This window comes from Callorhinus ursinus, unplaced genomic scaffold (genome assembly GCF_003265705.2).
Source record: "Callorhinus ursinus isolate GAN/ISIS: 27379988/994484 unplaced genomic scaffold, GSC_fseal_2.0 scaffold47, whole genome shotgun sequence".
Lineage (NCBI taxonomy): Eukaryota > Metazoa > Chordata > Mammalia > Carnivora > Otariidae > Callorhinus > Callorhinus ursinus.
In genome coordinates this window covers 4,906,881-4,921,443 of record NW_027397109.1, presented here as the reverse complement: position 1 = coordinate 4,921,443, position 14,563 = coordinate 4,906,881, and the positions used below count along the sequence as shown (strand labels likewise).

At 39.3% G+C, this 14,563-nt stretch overlaps 1 protein-coding gene and 1 long non-coding RNA gene across 11 annotated transcripts in view; one reads left to right on the top strand and one right to left on the bottom strand.

Moving 5' to 3' along the window:
* The window catches only part of TTC23 (tetratricopeptide repeat domain 23), an 89,964-nt gene that overhangs the window by 31,220 nt on the left and 44,181 nt on the right, over positions 1–14,563 (top strand). For all 10 annotated transcript variants that reach the window (XM_025893257.2, XM_025893254.2, XM_073882487.1 and 7 more), the window contains one exon: positions 12,415–12,592. In XM_025893257.2, the coding sequence (XP_025749042.1) occupies positions 12,415–12,592 (178 nt within the window). The remainder of the gene's footprint in view (positions 1–12,414; positions 12,593–14,563) is intronic.
* The window catches only part of LOC112840052 (uncharacterized), a 32,729-nt gene that overhangs the window by 7,385 nt on the left and 10,781 nt on the right, over positions 1–14,563 (bottom strand). The window lies entirely within an intron of this gene.

The following is a 14,563-nucleotide window of genomic DNA, read 5'->3' as shown; positions in this document are numbered from 1 at the left end:
TCCATCTGTTTTCCCCTAACTTAATCATCAGTGTTCACAGGGCAAACATATAAATTCAGTGAGATGAAATTCCAGTTTCACTCTTGTACATGTCTCTTTGGGCACACGTTCAAGATTATCTCTGAGGTCTATGCCCAGGAGTGGAGTTGCTCACTTGACAAATATCCACATTCTCAACTTTACCAGGTTTGCCAAACACCAATCTATGCTCTCGCCAGTAGGATATGGAAATTCTCCATTACTCCACATCCTTGCCAACACTCGATACCGTCAGACTTATTATCTGTGCCAATCGTATGGTTTCTTTAACTGCATTTCCCTAATAGCAAGTTTGAACATCTTTTCATATGTTTGCTGGACATTTGGAAATCATGTTCTGTGAATTGTCTATTCATATCTTTTGCTCATTTTTTAAATTGGGCTGTTTGTATTTTTCTTATTAATTTGTAGACATTCTTCATATTTCTGACAGGTTATTTGATGCTTACATATATTGTATGTATTCCCAGAGCGGGCATAGTTTGGGCTTTTCACTTTCTTTATGTTGACTTTTGATGTACGGGAGTTTTTTGTTTTTGTTTTTTTAAGATTTTATTTATTTATTTGACAGAAAGAGACACAGCGAGAGAGGGAACACAAGCAGAGGGAGTGGGAGAGGGAGAAGCAGGCTTCCTGCTGAGCAGGGAGCCCGATGCGGGGCTCGATCCCAGGACCCTGGGATTATGACCTGAGCTGAAGGCAGATACTTAACAACTGAGCCACCCAGGTGCCCCTGGGAGTTTTTATTTTTAAGGTGACTCAATATACCCAACTTTTCTGTTCTGATTTATATTTTTTTGTATCTTGTTTAAAAAAATCCTTCTCTTCCCAAAGTCATGAAATTACTTTTTCTTATATTTTTCTCTCAAACATATCACAGTTTTGCTTTTTAAATTTAGGCCTCTCTAGTCCACTTAGAACTTTTGTGTACATAATGTGAGGGATCTAATTTTTTTCCCCTGTGGATGACCTAAGTAAGGGGGTAAGTCGTTTCAGCTACAAGAGAAAGAAGGACTCAGGGTTTGAAGAATTCAGTGGTTTGAAACTTGGGGCCAATAATCGGCTGACAAAAAAATCTTTTAAGTTTAGTGTGTTCAGAAATGGCAACAGGTCACCTTCAAATATGGACGCCTTGTGTGTGATTGTGTCCCTTTGGGGCTGGCTCCCTGCTAAGCTCAGCTGGCTGGATGTCATGGGATTCGTGAGATGTGCTTTCATTTGGACATTCTGGTTTCAAAGGCAGAACTATGGCCAGTGAAAATCATGTGTTTTTTCCTGCTGAATTTGCCTGCTTCTGGGTCTTCTTCCCTGCAATATTCAAATTAAATTTCTAGGCAGGGAGATAATACAAAGTGGGACTTGAGCATAGTGTGATTAAAGAGAAAAAAAAATGGTGCTCCCATGTCAAAGTAGCTGCTCTGAGTGAGTATACCCAGTGTTCGTTCTATTAGGGGGCTGAAGGAAGAGAAATCTCTGGGCCTGGAGTTGGCCGGGGGGGGGGGGGGGGGGGGTGTTCCATATTAGTTTGCAAGGACTGCCGTAACAAAGTACCACCAACTAGGTGACGTGAACAAGAGAAAGTTCTCTCATAGTGCTGGAGGCTGGAAATCTGAGATAAAAGTGTTGACAGGATTGGTTCCTTCTGGGGACTGTGAGGGAGGATCTGTTCCAGGCCTGTCTCCCAGCTTCTGGGGGGTTCCTGGCAATCTTTGGCATTCCTTGGCTTATAGATGCATGACCCCAATCTTGCCTCATCTTCACGTGGCCTTCTCCCTCTGTGTGTGTCTTTGTGTCCTTTTTGTAAGGACACCAGTCGTTTTGGATTAGGGGTCCCCCTACTCTAGTATGACATCTTCTTAATTTAACTAATTATATCTACAACAACCTTATTCCCAAATAAAGTCACATTCTCAAGTACTGGAGGTGAGGACTTGAACATATGAATTTGGGTGGGAGGATACAATTCAAGCCCTATTAGGTTCCTACAAGGTTTCTTTTATTCCACCTTTTATAAAATATCAACAACTTCTCCAGCCTTTAATTAGATCAGTAGTCTATAATATTCTTGCTACCAAATCAATGTGAAAATATGTGCTTTTGTGTGTGTGTGTGTGTGTGTGTGTGTGTGTGTGTGTGTGTGTGTGTGAAGATTTTTGTCATAAACTTTATTCTGGAATCTATGAAAATTCAGTTATGAACTATAGCCTCAGAGTCTCTAAGCTAATGGATTGTATTTGTAGGTTGTTTCTTCTTCCCTCCCTCCTCAGCTTCTCCTCCTTCCTTCCATCAGGCAGCTGGCGTGCACTTTGTGTCAGGTACTGCAAGGTGCTGGGCTGCCAAGACCAGGGAGGCAGCCTTGGACCCTACCTTCATAGAGCCCAGCACTAAAAGGATTGGCACCAAGTTACCAGGCACTTATACTATAGCATGGGGGATGTTTCCTGAGCAGGGAAGGTTCACAGCTCCATGGGAGCACAGTCAGGTGTTCTTGGAAGCACCCAACCTAGACTGGGGTGTCAGGGAACAGAGCAGGGATTAAGATGAGAAAGCCAAGTGCCCAAGCCACACCATTTAAGGAGGCACTTACTCTCAGATGCCCACCCTACACTTGCCTGCCCCTGAGAATGAGTGCCACCTTCAATGATGTGTCCTAGGTGTCTCCATGGTCACACTCTTATCCTGGCCCTTGTCAGGGAAGCCTTCCTAAAGGAGGAGACTGCTAAGCTAAAACTAAAAGAGGAACAGTAGTTAAGAAGATGAATGGAAGTTTGCCAGGCAGAGATGGAAGAAAGAAAGAACATTCCAGCTAGAAGTTCCAGCAAACACCCAGAGGAAAGAGCCACAAGACACAAAGAAGGAGCTGAAAGGAGGCTGGCATCAGGGAAGCCAGAGGGGAAGGTTTAGGTGACATTCAAGAGTCATCTGAACTCATCAAGTCCAGGGAAAGTCAGGTCCCAGCAAAGTCACTGTCACCTCTCTGCCACCGTTGTGCATGGTTGGATGAGGGACAGAGTCTTTGCGAGAATTGGAAAGGGTGCCCTCTCTTCCAGGCAAAGATAGCCTTGTATCTAAGTGCACAGCTCATTCTGCAGAGCATGGGCTGAACCGAAACTGCCATTTGCCCCCTCGGGCAGGTATCCATCAGAACTTAGGCACAGAGGAAGGAGCAGGAGGCTGTGGGTGCAGAGCCAGGCCCTGCAGGCAGGAGTTTGAGCTCCTTACTGCTGGACCAGTACTCCAAAACTGTGCCCCCAGATGGCCTGGGGGACAGCACTGACTTGGCGGGGGGATTGGCCTTTCTATTCTGGCCCATCTTTGACACACTCTGAATTCCGCTCATCTGGGTAACTTTGGAAGCTATATAGAACTTACCTTTCTTCTATGACTCACCGGCCCTCCAACTAATTTCCTTAACCTCAGCTTATTGGCTTGACACAATCAGCCAAAGGAAAAAGATTCTGGGTTTATCACCAGTTAATGGATTCTTCCATATCTGCATTCTGCAGAGGTCATAATAAGAAATATATGAACATATTTCAGCTTACGGAGTATTTACCAGAATACAATGTTAAGAATGATTTTCTATGGCTTTTCTCTCCATGAATTTCCTGCTTTCTCATTAGGATTATACTTTTCATAGACCTAGGCATTCCCCCAGGAGACCCTAGCCTTAGAGCTCATCAGGAAGTATGCTTACAGCTCTGAAAGATTAGAGTGAAGCCAGTAGCTCAGTGTCCAAGCCCAATTTATGGCCTCCCCTTGGGAATGCCCATTGCTGAGTGTCAGGTGCATCAGGACCCACAGCATTCTCTGCTCTCCTAATCCTCTGCCCCAAAACAGATGGGTAGGATCGCCTAATCATGCAGGACCAATTTAAAGCCAGCACACATCTTTTTCTGAACTGCTTTGTGCTGGTTAGCTATGACTGGCCCAAGAATGATATTAGGAGAAAAATATTTTGATTTTTGTTTAACATTATTACAATTATTTTTTAAACAAAAATTACTAGCTTTACGGGTACCGCTAAATCTCACCTATATTTAGTTTCGCTTCCAAATGTTAACAAACTTTTTTAAAGGACAGATTTATTGAGCTGTAATTAACATACCGTACAACTTACCCAATTGAAATACACAATTCAGTGGTTTTCAGTATATTAACAAGAGTTGTGCAAGCATTACCACAATCATTTTGGCTTTTTCATCCCATTAACAGTCTCTGTTACCATGTTCCCCGAGCCCCTGACAACTACTAATCTATTTTCTGTCTCTGTGGAATTGCCTATTTGGGACATTTCATATACATGGAATCATACAATGTGTGGCCTTTTGTGACTTGGCTTTTTTTTTTTCCATTTTCTTTTTTTAACACAGTGTTAGTCTCAGGTGTATAATAGAGTGATTCAGTACTTCCATATATCAGCCGGTGCTCATCACAACAAGCGCACTCCTACCCATCACCTACTTTAACCGTCCCCCACCCACCTCCCCCCAGCAACCATCAGTTTGTTCTCTAGAGTTAAGAGTCTGTTTTTTTTTTAATTTTTAAAAAACAATTAAATTTTTTTTATTTTAAAGATTTTTATGTATTTGCGAGAGAGAGTACAAGCAGGGGGCGGGGCAGAAGGAGAGGGAGAAACATACCCCTCACTGAACAGGGAGCCCGATGCAGGGCTCAATCCCAGGACTCTGGGATCATGACGTGAGCCAAAAGCGGATGCTTAACCAACTGAGCCAGCCAGGAACCCAGAGATTTTTTTTAACTAATCTCTACACCAACCATTTGGCTCAAACTTACAACCCCGAGATCAAGAGTCACATGCACTACGCACTGAGCCAGCCAGGCACCCCAGGAGTCCGTTTCTTGATTTGTCTCTTCTCTTTTTTTCCCCTTTGCTCGTTTGTTTTGTTTCTTAAATTCCACATATGAGGGGCGCCTGGGTGGCTCAGTCATTAAGCATCTGCCTTCGGCTCAGGTCATAATCCCAGGGTCCTGGGATCGAGCCCCCTATCGGGCTTCTCCCTCTCCCACTCCCCCTGCTTGTGTTCCCTCTCTCGCTGTCTCTCTCTCTGTCAAATGAATAAATAAAATCTTTAAAAAAAAAAAATAAATTCCACCTATGAGTGCAGTCGTATGGTATTTGTCTTTGTCTGACTTACTTTGCTTAGCATTTTCATTATGCTCTCTAGCTCCATCCATGTCAGTGCAGATGGCAAGATTTCATTCTTTTTTTATGGCTGAATAAAATTCCATTAATATATACATCACGATCATCAATCAGTGGACATTTAGGCTGTTTCTACAATTTGGCTATTGTAATTAATGCTACTATAAACATAGGGGTGCATGTATCCCTTTGAATTAGCATTTTTGTATTCTTTGGGTAAATACCCAGTAGTGGGATTGCTGGATGGTAGGATAGTTCTATTTTTAACTTTTTGAGGAACCTCCATACTGTTTTCCACAGTGGCTCTACCAGTTCACATTCCCATAAACAGTGCATGAGTGTTCCTTTTTCTCCACATCCTCACCAACAACTGTTGTTTCTTGTGTTGTTGATTTTAGCCATTCTGACAGGTGTGAGGTCGTATCTCATTGTGGTTTTGATTTGTATTTCCCTAATGGTGAGTGATGGTGAACATCTTTTTATGTGTCTGTTGGCCATCTGTATATCTTCTTTGGAGATATCTCTGTTCATGTCTTCTGCCCATTTTATAATTGGATTATTCATTTTTTGTGTGTTGAGTTTTATAAGTTCTTTATATATTTTGGATACTAACCCTTTCTTGGATATGTCATTTGCAAATATCTTCTCCCATTCCCTAGGTTGCCTTTTAGTTTTGTTGATTGTTTTCTTCACCATGCAGAAGCTTTTTATTTTGATGCAGTCCCAATAGTTTATTTTTGCTTTTGTTTCCCTTGTCTCTGGAGACATAACTGAGAAGAAGTTCCTTCAGCCAATGTCAGAGAAGTTACTGCCTGTGTTCTCTTCTAGGATTTTTTTATTTCGGGTCTCACATTTATATCTTTAATCCATTTTTAATTTGTTTTTGTATATGGTGTAAGTAAGCGGTCAAGTTTCATTCTCTCTCTTTTTTTAAGATTTATTTATTTATTTTAGAGAGAGCGTGCACACAAGCAGGGGGAGGGGCAGAGGAAGAGGGAGAGTCTTAAGCAGACTCTGCACTCAGTGCAGAGCCCAGTAGATCATGACCTGAGCTGAAACCAAGAGTCAGATGCTTAACTAACTAAGCCACCCAGGTGCCCCCAGTTTCATTCTTCTGCATGTTCCTGTCCAGTTTTCCCAACACCATTTGTTGACAAGACTGTCTTTCTTCCATTAGATATTCTTTCCTGCTTTGTTGAAGATTAATTGACCATGCAGTTGTGGGTTTATTTCTGAGTTTTCTGTTCTGTTCCATTGATTCATGTGTCTATTTTTGCGCCAATACCATACCATTTTGATTACTACAGCTTTATAATATAACTTGAAGTCTGAAATTGTGATGCCTCCAGCTTTGCTTTTCTTTTTCAAGAATGCTTTGGCTATTTGGGGTCTTTTGTGGTTTCATACAAATTTTAGGATTGTTCTTCTGTGAAAAATGCAATCAAAATGTATTTTGATAGGGATTGCATTAAATGTGCAGATTGCTTTGGGCAGTATAGACATTTTAACAATATTTGTTCTTGCAATCATGAGCATGGGATGTCTTTCCATTTCTTTGTATTGTCTTCAGTTTCTTTCATCAGTATTCTATAGTTTTCAAGTACAAGTCTTTGACCTCTTTATTTAGGTTTATCCCTTGATATCATTATTTTTGGTGCAATTGTGAATGGGACTGTTTCCTTCATTTCTTTTTCTGTGGCTTCATTACTGGTGTATAGAAATGCAATGGATTTCTGTACATTGATTTTGTATCCTGCAACTTTACTGAATTTGTCAGTTCTAGCAGTTTTTTGATGGAATCTTTGGGTTTTCTATATATGGTATCATATCATGTGCACAGAGTGAAGGTTTTACTTCCTTACTGATTTGGATGACCTTTATTTCTTTTTGTTGTCTCTTGCTGTGGCTAGGACTTCCAGTACTGTGTTGAATAAAAGTGGTGATAGTGAACATCCTTGTCTTTTTCCTGACTTTGGGGAAAAGCTCTCAGTTTTTCTCCATTAATGATGATGCTAGCTGTGGGTTTTTCATATATGGCCTTTATTATGTTGAGCTATATTCCCTCTAAACCTACTTTATTGATGATTTTTATCATGAGTAGATGTTATACTTTGTCACATATTTTTTCTGAATCTATGAAATTATCATCTAGTTCTTATCCTTTCTCTTAATGATGTGATGTATCAAGTTGATTGATTTGTGAACATTGAACCACCTTACAGCTCAGGAATAAATCCTACTTGATTGTGGTGAATGATTTTTTAATGTGTTGTTGGATTTGGTTTGCTAGTATTTTGTTGAGGATTTTTGCATCTGTGTTCATCAGGGATATTGGCCTATAGTTCTCTTTTTTAGTGGAGTCTTCTGTCTGGTTTTGGTATCAGGGCAATGCTGGCCTCAGAGAATGAATTTGGAAGTTTTCCTAACTTTTGGAATAGTTTGAGAAGAATAGGTATTAACTGTTCTTTAAATGTTTGGTAGAATTCCCCTGTGAAGCCATCTGGTCCTGGACTTCTGTTTGTTGGGAGTTTTTTGATTACCGATTCAGTTTCATTCCTGGTTATGGGTCTGTTCAAGTTTTCTATTTCTTCCCATTTCAGTTTCAGTAGTTTATATGTTTCTAGGAATTTATCCATTTCTTCTAGGTTGTCCAGTTTCTTGGCATATAGTTTTCCATAATATTCTCTTATAATTGTTTGTATTTCTGTGGTGTTGGTTATTTCTTCTCGCTCAATTGTAATTTTATTTATTCAAGTCCTTTCTCTTTTTTTCTTGGTAAGTCTGGCTAGAGGTTTATCAATTTTATTGATTTTTTTCAAAGAACCAGGTCCTGGTCTCATTGATTTGTTCTGTTGTTTTTTTAGTTTCTGCATCATTTATTTCTGCTCTCATCTTGTTTCCGTCCTTCTGCTGGTTTTAAGTTTTATTTGTTGTTCTTTTTGTAGCTCCTTTAGGTATAAGATTAGGTTATTTGTAACTGCCCTTTTTCCTTTGGCATACTTTTTTCAAGGTTCATCCATACTTTAACATGTATCAGTACTTCCTTTTGATGACTGAGCAATATTCCATTGTATGGATATACCAGATTTTATTTACTCATTGCTCAGAATGAACATTCCTTCGGGGAGGTTTGGGTTGTTTGGGCTTTTTGACTCTTATGAATAGTACTGTTATGAACATTGTGTACAAGTTTTTATGTGGATACATGTCTTCATTTGGGGGGACATACACATAGGAGTGGAATTAATGGGTCATACTGTAATTCTATGTTTAAACTTTTGAGGAACTGCTCCTATTTTCCAAAGTAGCTGCACCATTTTATATTCCCACCAGCAGTACATAAGGTTCCAGTTTTCCCACATCCTTGCCAACACTTGTTACTATCTTTCTTTATCATTATTACAGCCACTGTCCTAGTGGGTATGAAGTAGTACCTCACTGTAGTTTCGATGTGTATCTCCTTGATGATTAATGATGATGAACATCTTCTTATGTGCTTATTGACCATTTGTATATCTTCTATGGAAAAATGACTACTTAGAAACTTTATTCATATTTAAATTGCGTTGTCTTTTTATTATGTTGCAAGAGTTGTTTATATATTCTGGATGTAAGTCCCTCATCAGAAATATGATTGGTAAAAATTTTCCACAAAACATTTTTTAAACTTCCTAACTAATACTATTTTTGAAGATGAGTGGTCAATTAAATCTGACGTGACACCACTCAGCCACTAAAAGTGATGTGATAGCATTCATTGCCACATTTTGTTATATGATTAAGTGAAAGAAGCAGGTTCTCAAACATTATGATCCATTTAAAAAAATATTCATAGAAAATCATCTGAAAGCATATATATCAAGGTGTGCAGTACTCATCTTTGGTTGTTGCAATTATATATATATATATATATATATATAAATTTCTGTATCTTTTCTTTTAATGATGAATATGTATTATTCCTATAATAAATTATTCTCAAATTCTTTAAAAGCTCAGCTGGCACATGAGTTTGACTGATTATGCTTATTATTTGGACTTTCCAAAATCTTATGTGGTGAGTATGAAACCACAGTGGAGCCCATTTCAAAAGAAGAACCCAACCTGAAGCTGTAGCACTCAGTTCCATGTAGACCAGTGGTTGGGAGGGGAAGGGGTAAAAGGTATGATGACGTATAGGCACTTAATACCAATCTGTATGACTTGCCTCAGTTTGCAAATCATTTCAGACATCTTCCTTGGTTCTACATCAACTGTATTGGACACCAAGGGTCAGAGACATTATGCTTTTGCCCAAGGTTGTACAGTCTTGTCTGTAAGGATGCTCCAACTACAGTTTGGGGGGGCATCTGGGTAGCTCAGTTGGTTGAACATCCGACTCATGAGATCGAGCCCTGCATCAGCCTCCACACTGGGCATGCAGCCTGCTAGAATTTTCTCTCTGTGTCTCCCTCTGCGGCTTGCACTCTCTCTCTCTCTCCTAAAAACAAAAAAACCTACAGTTTGGGTTTTCTACTCCTGCTGCAGTACTTGTAACTGATGGTCCTGCCTCTCATCCTGGGTTCTTCTTTTTATAAAATTGTCTCCAAGGGTCAGGTATCTGAAGGATGACTTTCTGATACCTGAAAAAGTGTGTCAACCTGGAGCAATATGCCATGCTTTTGGCTAAGAGTAGGTAAATGGCTACAAGTTGTCCCTGTTTTCCACCATTACAAACTCTCAAATGCTTTTCTTTCATGCTCTATCTCAGGAAAGGAACAATTGTTATTATATGAATTAACTTATGTCTTGTTATTGTTTACTTTTTTTCATTTATAAGCTTGATTACTAAGCTTTGAATATTGCTTTCTTTTAAAGCTGTTCCTCAAATGAAGTCATCTTGACATTTGTATTTGCTCTATTACCCTTCTATGATTTTTACAGCGGCCTTGCAAACAAAAGACCTGTTATTTCCTTGGCACAGGCTTCATCATTTATGTACCCGAGAAAGGAAGATGATTTTTTTTCCTTTGCTCAAATATTTGTGGCATTGTTGGAGTTCTCTAGGCTAAATTAGACAGAAAAAAATCTGAGGTCATTTTGAAAGTATGTAGCTTTCTCTAGATTCTAGACCAGAGGTTAGTAAACTTCTTCTGTAAAGGCCCAGACAGTAAATATTTCAGACTTTGTAGGTGTCTTGCAACTACACAACTCTGCCATTGGTGCAAAAGCAGCCAGAGACAATTCGTAAACAAGTGGGCATGGCTGTGTGCGAATAAAACTTTATTTACAAAAATAGACAGTGAGCATATTTGGTGTACAGGCCATGGTTTGCTGACTCCTGTTTTCAATTGTTCTGAAACATTTGTCTACCAGAAACTAATTTTTGCCTGAGTGATTTGTTATCAGCCATATGTTTCAAAGCCTCTTTCTATCACCTCAAGATGCTAGTGGATTTTCTCTTCAAAAATAAAATATGATACTTACAAAGCTAATTATTACTCACAACATCCAAAGCTCGGTAAGAATCAGAAAGCAAGTCCGGCATTACTCAGTCACCTATTTATCTCTTCCTTTCTAAGATGAAGAGTTGCTGCAAGCTGCAACCTGGACCCTGTTTGGTCCAGGAACATATCCCTGACCGCTGCCCATGTTTTAAACCTCTTTCCGATTGGAGAAGGTATCCCAGTTCATAAGCTGTCCAGTCAGGATTTTATTTCACTGTGGCCATCTGAACCACAGATCTGAAGAACATCTTTACTTCTATCAATCAATTCCTTTGAAATTTATTAGAGAACAAAAATGGTTGTGAAAAAATTCCAGTGACTGAGTTGCAAATGAGACCTCTTTTTTTGTGGTTTCCTAGTTACTTTCTCACATTATGTCTCTGTTTACTGATGTGCAGATGGGAATTATAAGACCTTTTTGTAGTAAAGATTCTAGAGTAAAGGGTAACAATAGAAAGGGTTGGTAACCTTTCATGATGAATTTTATGTATAAAGTTTTTCCATGCAAGAAAATGTTTCTATTTCTTAACAAATATTTTAGAGAAGATTGTTTTTAAATGTCTGCTGTTATGTTTTCTGAATAAAATAAAGCGATATATTTTTTAATGTGACAGCATTTTATCCTGAAAAGCGACAAGAACCTTTGCCCCGCCACCTTAACTTACAATTTTTAAATTAACATTTTTCTAATGTCAAAGTAATATCATTTTATAGAAAAAAATGGGAAATTTAGAAAGCATAAATGGAAAATAAAATCACAGCCAACCCCTTAAAGATAACTATTGCTCACATTTTACTGTTCATTTAGATAGCTCTTGATGCATATGTGTATATATAGATTAAATGTAACATTTTCACCAGCATGAGATACTATACAAAGCATTTTTGTATTCTGCCTTTTATACTTCTATGTTGGTAAATCTGGATCAACATTAACTTTAAGGGCTATGTGGCATTCCACAGTATAGATGTACTTACTGTAATCTGCTTGATGATCTCCTATTTGTGTATTTTAAGTGCTTTGTACTTTTCCACTATTACAAAGAGTGCTTAGGTAAACATTCTTGTACATATCTTCTTGTCCTGCCAGAGTATCTCTTTATGATAAACTAATAAAGTGCCACTAGCAGAAATATGTGTGTACTTATATATGTATAATTTTGATATAGAAAAGTTTATGTTCAAATTATATTCTTACAGTTCATGAGAGTGCTTTATACCCTCACCAATACTGGGAAATTTCTATAATTTCTCAACAGATCAGTTATCAGCATCTCGGCATCCTGTGTGGTTGCTATTATTGTTTGTTAAAGTATTTTATGTTCTTTAAACCAATACCTACGTAGCACTTACTATGTGTCAGAGACTGTTCTAGGTGTTTTTATGAGTATTAATTAATTTAATCTTCATTGTAACCCAATAAAGTAGGCACTGTTATTATTCTTAATTTAGAGATGAGAAAGCTGTGAAGCAACTGGAAATTCACACATCTGGTAGCTAGTGGAGCCAGGATTCAAAACTTCCTCATTATTCTAAAGTCTATCCACTTGATCATCATGCCCTGCTGCCTCTTTGGAGGAAACAAAAACCTAGCTGGCTAGGAAGTGAACCTGGACAACAGGGGTCAGAGAGCCAAATCCTAACCACCAGACCTATATATTTTCCCACCTATATGTTTTCTAATTATTTAAGAAATAATCTCTTTGATTTTTTTTTTTTTAGGATATATCAAAGTCAGAAGAAACCAAAAGAAGCTCTGCCCCACTACCAAGAGGCTTTAGAATATATTGAGATCAGTAGAGGTGAAAAAAGTCTCGAGTGTGTACCAATATTGAGGGAATTAGCAGGTGTTGAGCAAGCCCTGGGACTTCATGACGCATCTATCAACCATTTTCTACAGGTAAGCTGCAATATGCTGGCCCCCAACGCTCTTCTGGACCCAGTGCTTTTCATAGATACAAGTGGAATAGCAGCTCTGAGAATGCCTGGTTTTGTTATTTGCTCTGGATAAGAACACTTGGCCGGGAGTAGATGTTCAATAAACATCTTCCTATAGATGTCCGAGTGGATGAGTATGGGATAGGGGTCCTCTGTTACCAGGTGCATGTCCTCAGATAGCCCGAGACTCCCTGAAGACAGCTTTTCTCATGTTAGTGGCATGATTCAAGTTTTATTTTCTGAAGCTCTTTATCTTTTCATGTTTATCCATTTAGAGCTTATGTTATCAAACTGATTAGGTTTCTTTTCTACTATACTCTAAAATCTTCACTTGAAGCCACTTAGAGTTGTCATTTGTTAGCTGCTGATCTACTTTATCATCATAGGAGTCCTCTGTGAGTGTGTCAGTCAGGGTTCTCCAGAGAGACAGAAGCAATAGGATATATAGAGAGAAAGAGAGAGAGGGATTGATTTTAGGGAATTGGCTGACACAGCTATGGGGGCGCACAAGTCTGAAATCCATAGGGTAGGCAGGCCAGCTGAAAACTCAGGCAGGATCTCTGTATTATAGTCTGGAGACAGAATTCCTTCTTCTCCACAAAACCTCGGCTTTTTGCTCTTTTGGCCTTCAACTGATTGGCTAAGGCCCACCCACATTACTGAGGGCAGTCTCCTTTACTCCAAGTCTGATTGTAAATGTTAATCACAACTACAAAATACATTCACAGAAACATCTAAACTAGTGTTTGACCTAAAAACCGGGCACCATGGCCTTGCCAAGATGACACATAAAATTAACCATCACGGTGAGTTTGATGTTTTGTATTGCAGCATTTGCTAAGAGCACATTTTAAATTGTTTTGTCTGAATTTTTCCCTGTTAAAACTGTAAAATATAGATTGAACTCATTCTTGTTATTTCAAATGAGATGAAATGACATGGGACTAAGAGTTCTGGATTGCTCTTTCTTTCTTTTTTTTTTTTTAAAGATTTTATTTATTTATTTGACAGAGACATAGCGAGAGAGGGAACACAAGAAGGGGGAGCGGGAGAGGGAGAAGCAGGCTTCCCACCGAGCAGGGAGCCCAATGCGGGGCTTGATCCTAGGACCTTGGGACCATGACCTGAGCCGAAGGAGACGCTTAATGACTGAGCCACCCAGGCGCCCCTGGATTGCTCTTTCTTTTTAAAATTGTCGGACCGTGTATACGCCCATGCATAGTTTTTAGAATGTCCCATTCTGTCACTCTATCTGGATTATCTCTCTTAATTACTGTCACCCTGTGACATAGTATTATGTCCAGTTTATAGATAAGGAAGTCAAGAATTAGAAAGGTTGAGTGATATGCCTAGGAGTACGATCGATGCCAATAAATGGCATAGCCCAGATTCAAACCCAGTTGTTTTTAGAAAGATTTTTCTAGCTGCTTTGTAAGAGAATGGACCAGGGAAAATGTGCCAACAGTGGAAGTAGGGAGACCAGTTAGGAGACTACTGAAATAGCAAAGGCTAAAGGTGATGATGCCTTGGACAAGGATGATGATAGTAGGGATGAAGCAAAGCAGGTGGGTAGAATTGATGAGGTATGGAGATAGATTGGATGTGGGGAAAAGAGGGAATGGGGAAGAATCAGTGATGACTCCTGGGTTTCTGGTCTGAACAACTGCATGAATGTTTGTGCCAGGTACAGTGGTGGTTGGGGAGCAGGTGTTGACGGGTGATGGAGAGCTGGTGAGCTCAGGTTTCAATGGCGGGTCTGAGATGCCCATACAGGTGGAAATGTCAGTTAGATAATCAGGACTAGAGCTCAGAAAAAGGTCAGGAAGTCATCTACTTATATGCAGTGGTCGCCTTGGGAGAGGATGAGATCACCAGGGGGGTTTATTGAGTCAGAAGAGAAAAGGACATGACAGAGCCTTAAGTAACTTCAGTG